The following is a 7,979-nucleotide window of genomic DNA, read 5'->3' as shown; positions in this document are numbered from 1 at the left end:
GATCTGTTGGTGTTATTCATTATTATTATTATTATTATTATTATTATTATTATTATTGTTAGTATTATTGTTAGTATTATTATTATTATTATTATTATTATTATTATTGTTAGTATTATTATTAATAATATTAATAATATTACCGTTGTTCAACAATAATATTAATAATAATAACCGTAATATCATTGTTATTATTGTCGCTGTTATTATTGTTATTAATAATCATAGTAAAAACATAACAATAACAGCGACAATACTATAATTAACAACATATAATAATGATATTATTATTATTATTATTATTATTATTATTATTATTATTATTAGAAGTAGTAGTATTATTATATTCCTGTTGTAGATAAAGCAGGAATTATTTTACGTCGAAAAAACAACCAAAACCGACAATAATCAGATGGTTTATATAATGGTTGAAAGGGGGTTGATTTGCCGTCTGCTTTCAACCAGTTTTCGACGTTGATTCAACGTTGATCAGTATGTGCACATTTGCGTTGAATCAACGTCGGAAATCGACGTTGTTTCAACGGTTCTTCGTTGACGGTTCAACGGTGAATCAACGTTGATTCAACGTCCCTTTGCTATCTGGGAAACTGCTTTAAACTACAAACATAAAGTACTGTACTAAATTCTGACTATCCACTACATCTGGCTTCTAGATTACTAGTTAACTAAATGAATTTTTGTTCATTATTGCTCACAGTAAATCCTGTAATCCTAAATTAATAAAGACAGTTTAAAAATGAAACAGTAATTAGCTGATCAGGTACAGGGCAAGTTGAACATTACGTATATAGTTTATTTTTTCTTTAACGTTGACTTCCAATCTATCTAATTCCAAAGTTAAGCTAACTCACTCACACAGCTGCAGTTTATTAATCACAGTGGGTTTAAACTGTGTGCTGATTTAGAGTCTTGTATTTTTATCCAGCTATCAGAAACATCATCACAGTTTATGTGGTTAGCCTCCGTTACCTTTCTTTTAGAAAAATCCCCGTATATCCAGATCTTAATCAGCTGAAGCTGCTGCAGCCCGATCCCGCCAAGTACCCCTCGCTGCAGAACCACAAGTCCAGGGGGTGGGGCTGGATCTGATCCAACTCTTCCTACGTCGTGTTTTCATTGGTCTGAAGCAGATCGGACTCTTCCCCATCCGGTTTTACTCACTCGCCTTTCGGAGTCAAGTAAACAATCACGAACGTGAAAATTATACATCGTTACACTCTTTTTATAGAACTCTGTTTTTTGTTCGCCGTTTTGATTGTGTATTAATATCTGTAATAATAAATGAACATGGTAGCTGGTAGATAAGACACTCATTGGCATCCTTTATTTTAATTATTTATTTTTTATTTTGTCTTTAGGCCCTTTTTATTAAAGATAAAAAATGAAATAGTTAATATTTATATAGGAAATGTACAGCATTTTATTATGTTTGTAATCACAGACATGTTCCTTCTTTTAAATCTGTATTGTGTGATTTAAATGTGCTACGTAGCAAATAACATTTTGATCTATAAACGGTAAAAGTCTTAAGGTTGGGTTCCAGGATTTATTTGATAAGATAAAATAAGTCCTGGTCGGGAAACGTAAGCGACACGTGTTAAGTTTAACGACGAATTGAAATGCGATGACTTAAAACCAATGAAAGGAGGTCAGGCTCCACCCCTTGGATCAGATCCAGCCCCACCCCCTGGACTTGTGGTTCTGCAGCGAGGGGTATCTCGATCCCGCTGCTAAATCTCACAGCGAGGGGGCGGGGCTTCCCCCACTAGCACGCCGCGGGCCGCAAAACCAGCAAGCTGATTGGCTGTTTGTGCTGAGAGGCGGGACTTAATACCTGAACCGGCTCCGTGATTGGTCCGGTCTGTCTCCTCATTAATAGTACAGCTGACCAGAGCGAAACGATATAATTTTTGGGGGGGACAAATCCACCTGTTTCTAATATTGGGTGGGACATGTCCCACCCATCCCCCCCGGTTCCTACGCCAATGTATATATATATATATATATATATATATATATATATATATATATATATATAAATGTGTATGCATGTATATATGTGTTTTAATGTGTGTATGTATGTGTGTACTGTATGTATCTATTATCTATCCTGCTCTATTTTGCCCATGCTTCTTTTCTGCTTTCTGCCACCCTCCTCTTCTCTTCCTCCTTACAGAAAAGCAGCAGAAGAAGAACTGCAGCCATCCTCTCTGCATGGAAAAAGTTACATAAACACAGGCTAAAATAGGACAATATATAAAACCTATTAACAATTTAATACAAAAAAAATCCACACATTTCTTTGAGTTTTATGGTTCTATGAACCTTTACCTAAGAACCCCCTTTTCTAATAATTTCTAACCAGTGTACTCGTGTGTCTCCCTGGTTGGATGGCTCTTGGTGGAGTGTGGGGGCGAGGTCCGTTGTCAGTGCTTCCTGGCCCTGTTCAAGAAACCTCCAGGCCTTACCAGACCGCGGGATGTCGGTCCCACAACGGCCTCTTTTACCTGTAAAAGAAAAAATGTAATTAGTAACAATACAACACAGATAACAGGTAAATTATATTATACTTATGAGACAATACAGATAAATAAACAGTTAATATATAGAAGTATAAAGTGGTATTAGTCGCTGAAATATCGATGAAAAGCTGCCGCTGCGCTCGTGTTCAGAAAAACTGAATAAAAAAAACAATCGAATATTTGGGCTTAATGACGCCTCGCGCTGGACTTACGCAGGACTTACGTACGTACGTAAAAAAAAAAAAAAAAAAAAAAAAAAAAATATATATATATATATATATATATATATATATATTATTTTTTTTTACGTACGTGTATATATATATATATATATATTATACTTACGTAAGTTTATTATTATTATTATTATTATTAATTTGTTTTTGTACGGTAATAGGCATAGATGTCTGTGGTAACAGCATTCATTTTCAGCATGAGACCCCTGAGCACGTGCTGCTTCATTGTTCGGCTGATGAATCGGAACTGATGTTCTGTCGATTTTGGCAATCTTGTCAAACTATGCTACCCTAGTGTATTTTAAGGTAAAATACAAAATGAACATGCTCCCAGTACAATTCTCGGTATGATATTTAAATAGCCTAATCGCTGTATCAGGATAAAGTTAAGACAATGTATTAGGTATTTAGAATTACAACTTTATAGTTTTTTTATTCTGTTTTTATTATGACTTTTTCACACGGTTGTAACACTCAAGAAAACAATGGCGGCGAGCTCAGATTGTACAATGGACCCAAAAACTGAATTATCAGGAAAACAGTTAAAAAAAAAAAGTGTGTAACGCATGCGCAGACCCGCTAAGTAGCAAAAAACGATGGGTAGCACAACTCGACAGAACACCGGCAGAAGTGTTTGGTGCATCCCTGTCTGTAGGGAGTTTATAAGTGGGTAGGATGGTTTTACACTAATGCTAAATGTTGAAGTTCCTAAAACTTTCGGGGCTTTTAAATAAGATTGAAATAAATGTAAAATTATTATTATTATATTATGTTTTTTTTTTTATCTCTGTTTATTTCCTGAAGCCATTCCGTCTTATTTGTGTCCAGTAAGTGGCAGTAATGCACCGAGTATAGGAGAGTTAGCTGCCATTAAACCGCCTGAAGAAGATGGTCCAGGTCTGATCTGCGCTAATCCAGAGGAAGAATTCTGTAAACAGGAGGTGAATAATCTGATACCTGCTTTTTTAAAATTATTTTTCGGGATTATTTAATAGATTATTTATTATAGATATATGTTAATGCTTCCTGGTGTCTCTTAAGGCGCTCCACTGACGCGCCTTAACGTTAACTAAATTAGCTATGCTAAGTTAATTTATAGCTAACAGATTCAGCTGTTAGACTTTTTAAACTTTGCAGAAAGAGCATAGTTAGTCTTCTTATTTTAGCTAAGTAAACTGTGTTTAAGCTACAAGTTTCTGTTTAAGTCTCTAAACAATTATTTAGACAATTACATGTCATTTTGAAGATGCAGTAATTCTAAAATATATACATACATTTCGCTTCACTTCCCGAAGTTGAGTTTAGATCATTCACTGTGGCTATGTGGGTTATTATTGATAACAATATTATTCATTATTATAGTGTGTATTTAGTATAGGAATGTCTGTGTCCTGCTTTTCTTTCTGGAAAAACACAAACGTCTGTTCTCTTATCAGAGTTTTTTCTGGTCTTTATTACTAAAGAAGTGTATTTTACGTTGGTCTGCTGTTGTATTGACAAAGTCAAAGTTTATTTGTCACAAATGTAATCTGTCAGTGAAATGTGTTGATGTCTGACTAAATACACTACAATAAACATCTTGCCTTAAAGAAAAGATTCTAAATGATATAAAGTTGATATGTATACAGAGATAGTAAAACTAAAATATGAATAAGATATAAACAATAATTTTGTAAGCATATTGAAGAATGAAAAGAAAGTGTTTAGTGCTATATGGTGACAATACATTTAACATACAGCACTTGATTTTTTATTTATTTTTTTATTTTTTACAACCGTGTTAATTCTAAACGGTTTTATTAAAGTATATAATTTTTCTACAGGATATCGACAAGATTTATGATTTACTTTTCACATATGTAATTGTAGTATGTAAATACAAGGCACAACTATCAGTGAAATGTGTTGATGTCTGCCTGAATACAGTACAAAACAAATCTAGCCCTAAAGCAAAGATGCTAAATGATATAAAGTTAAAATATACACTGCCTGGCCAAAAAAAGTCTCCAACTGAATTTAACTGAGTAAATGATGTGGGGTTGATGCTGCAGTTGGTCAGGTCTGGATTTAGTAACAGTAAGTGCTGAAAGAATGAGGTCAGCTGACTACCTGAATATACTGAATATAGACCAGGTTATTCCATCAATGGATTTTTTTCCCCTGATGACACGAGCATATTCCAAGATGACAATGTCAGGATTCATGGGGCTGGAATAGTGAAAGAGTGATTCAGGGAGCATGAGATCATAATTTTCACACATGGATTGAGAGAGTTCACCACAGAGTCCAGATCTTAACCTCATTGAGAATCTGTGGGATGAGCTGGATGGAGGAGGCTTTGTGCAGTGGTCAGACTCTACCATCATAAATGCTGCTGCAAGATATTGGTGAAAAATTAATGCAACATTGGATTGAAATAAATGACATTGCAGACGCTTATTGAAACAATGACACAGTGAATGCTGCTACAATCAAAGATGAAGGCTGTCCAATTACATATTAGAGTTTATTTTTTTATTTTTTAGTGGTGACATTTCTTTTTTTACGTCTGTGTTCATTTTGAACTGAATTCTGAGTTTGAGTTTTATTGAAGTAGAATAATGTTTTTTTTTATCTGCAAGATTCACACAGCATAAGAAATCTCAGAAAACTGAGTTGCTGCTCAGCTTGCACACTGCCGTCAGCAGAATTATAACCTACTTATATTAGTAATATTAGTAATTGTAGTAGAAAATTAGCAGCAGCATGTACAGAACATGATTGTATACATCATTCTGTCTCTTTTTCCAGCTGTGACCAACATGGACGTCAGCTTTACCAATGGGAGGTCGGCCATCCTGGAACGCCCCCTTTCCCGACCCAAGACCGAGGTCAGCCCGAGTGCCTTTGCCTATCTCTTCTCTGAAATGGTTCAGTACTGCCAGAGTCGTGTGTACTCTGTGTCCGAGCTGCAGGCACGCCTGGCCGACATGGGCCAGAGAGTGGGGGCCAGCCTGCTGGACGTCCTGGTGCTGCGGGAGAAGAACGGAAAAAGGGAGACCAAAGTGCTGAACATCCTGCTTTTCATAAAGGTCTGCTTCTGTTCTGCTTTATGAAAACCTTAGATTTATCCCCAGATAATATTCAGAACTTTAGTGCCATTTTAACACAAGGGTAGATGAAAGGGAAAAAGTACAGCATGCTCTAATAATGTATTTTTAACAGTGATGCCACAGGCTAAGTAATATCTGTCTGCTATATTTGCTATATGTGGTTCCAGGGCCGGATAATATTTTGATTATCACCATATTGAGTTTTTTAAATCATGTTAGAATGTTTGGTGATGTTATTGTGTATGATATGATATATGATATGATATGGCGAATCCCTAGTCAGCCAATCAGTCACCATCACTTACACAATCACACTTCTGATTCCCTGTGTCTGATCTGTCTGTGTCGCAGGTGTCTGTCTGGAAGTCTCTGTTCGGTAAGGAGGCAGACAAGCTGGAACAGGCGAACGACGATGACAAAACCTATTACATCATTGAGAAAGAGCCGCTGGTCAACACCTTCATATCCGTACCCAAAGAGAACAGCACGCTGAACTGCGCCTCCTTCACCGCCGGGATGGTGGAGGCCATCCTCACCCACAGCGGCTTCCCGGCCAAAGTCACCGCGCACTGGCACAAAGGAACCACGCTGATGATCAAGTTTGATGAAGCGGTCATCGCCAGAGACAAACAGCTGGACAGCAGATAGAAACTGGGACACAGCTGCAGGCTGAAGGAGAGACAGTGGCACAGCTGAAAAAAATACACTGATGAGGCCAGTTCATACTTCTGTGTGGAACCTGCACTGTAAAATGATGCTCATCCCTCCTGAAATGTTTTACTATGCAACACGGACAGCAGCAGCAGCTGTGATTGGTCCGTCAAGCCTCGTGTTCCCGCCCACACGTTCTTGCCTTTACAGTCCACAGCAGCACATGGCATTATTGGTATACTGCAGTGTAGGTTCAACCTAGAAGTATAAATTGGCCTTTAGTTCAAACGATGTGCCATGCACTGATGATCAGCAGCTGTTTTTGATTTGTTTATCCTGGCTGTTCACTTAAAGCAGGAAAAATTACAACATATAAGTGACTTTCCAACAAGACAAGATGCCTCATAGTTTCAGCACAAGACCACATGTTTTTACATCGTGCCTGAATTTCAATTTAGCGGCTTATATTCTTCTTTTTCCTTGTTTTATTTTCCACCCTGTTACCCATGAAAGAAAAACAGGAATACTAATTTGGTTCTAGAACGAAAAACGTCCTAAATAATATTACACAATTTTTTTTAAACCTTTACTGATCTTTACTCTATGGACACAGTTAGTATTGGGATGCTTGCTCATACATTGTTTATTCTAAAATTAAGGGTATTAAAAAGAGTTTTTTCTTCTCTCTATTATCCAGGGAAAGTATATGCTACATAGAAGGTTGCTGTGAGAATTTGACAGCAGAATGTGACGAGCATAACATATTATTAGTGCATTAGTGAGTTCTAAAGAACTGGACAGCGCTCCCTTATTCCAGAGAACACAGTTGCTCTGCTCCACAGCTCAATACTGGTGGGTTTAATACCCCTCTAGCCCACACCTGGTATAAGGCCCGGTGCCCGTAGTCCTATTCTGTTGACAATACTTCTTTACTACAGGGACTAGACAAGCTGTGTGCATGTGCACATATGTGTCAGCAATAGGTACAGCTTAAAGTAGCTGAATGCATTAATCATAAGGGGTGTCCACAAACATTTGTATGTATGTTGAATGCATATAAACAAAAAAATATCCTGATGAATTCTGATATGTTGTTAAATAATTGACTGTGAATTGTCTGATTGCACACACACAACAAAATGAAATCTCAGGGAATAGAATAATCATCTGGATGTAGTTTATAATTGTCTGAGTTTAAAAGGATTTGGGTCTGTGGTTTTAAATAACAATAAATAAAAATGGTTTTGATTTTATTTTGCTTTGTTTAGTTTCTGCAAAATTTCCTTTGGGATTAATAATATTTGTGTCTGACTGACTGACTGATTATGGGTTTCTGTAGTATCAAAATTTATAGGTATCATTGTGTATTTTTCTAATTATATTTAGCATTTATTTAATATCTGTATGTGGCATAATGATATTGGCTTCCTGATGCCTGACATTTATATAAAATATAT

The 7,979-nt window shown here is 36.4% G+C and overlaps 1 protein-coding gene across 1 annotated transcript; it reads left to right on the top strand.

Annotated features, from left to right (window-relative positions):
* Positions 1 to 3,356: 3,356 nt before the first annotated feature.
* Positions 3,357 to 7,775, top strand: LOC103034266 (trafficking protein particle complex subunit 5). The gene is made up of 4 exons (XM_022682892.2): positions 3,357 to 3,445; positions 3,608 to 3,720; positions 5,570 to 5,850; positions 6,223 to 7,775. Exons 3-4 carry the CDS (start codon positions 5,581 to 5,583, stop codon positions 6,517 to 6,519), a joined length of 567 nt encoding a protein of 188 aa, XP_022538613.1. The 5' UTR covers positions 3,357 to 3,445; positions 3,608 to 3,720; positions 5,570 to 5,580; the 3' UTR covers positions 6,520 to 7,775.
* Positions 7,776 to 7,979: the final 204 nt, after the last annotated feature.

The sequence above is a fragment of the Astyanax mexicanus genome, chromosome 3 (assembly GCF_023375975.1).
Source record: "Astyanax mexicanus isolate ESR-SI-001 chromosome 3, AstMex3_surface, whole genome shotgun sequence".
Classification (NCBI taxonomy): domain Eukaryota; kingdom Metazoa; phylum Chordata; class Actinopteri; order Characiformes; family Acestrorhamphidae; genus Astyanax; species Astyanax mexicanus.
The sequence above is the reverse complement of the archived record's forward strand: the minus strand, read 5'-3'. Positions and strand labels throughout refer to the sequence as shown.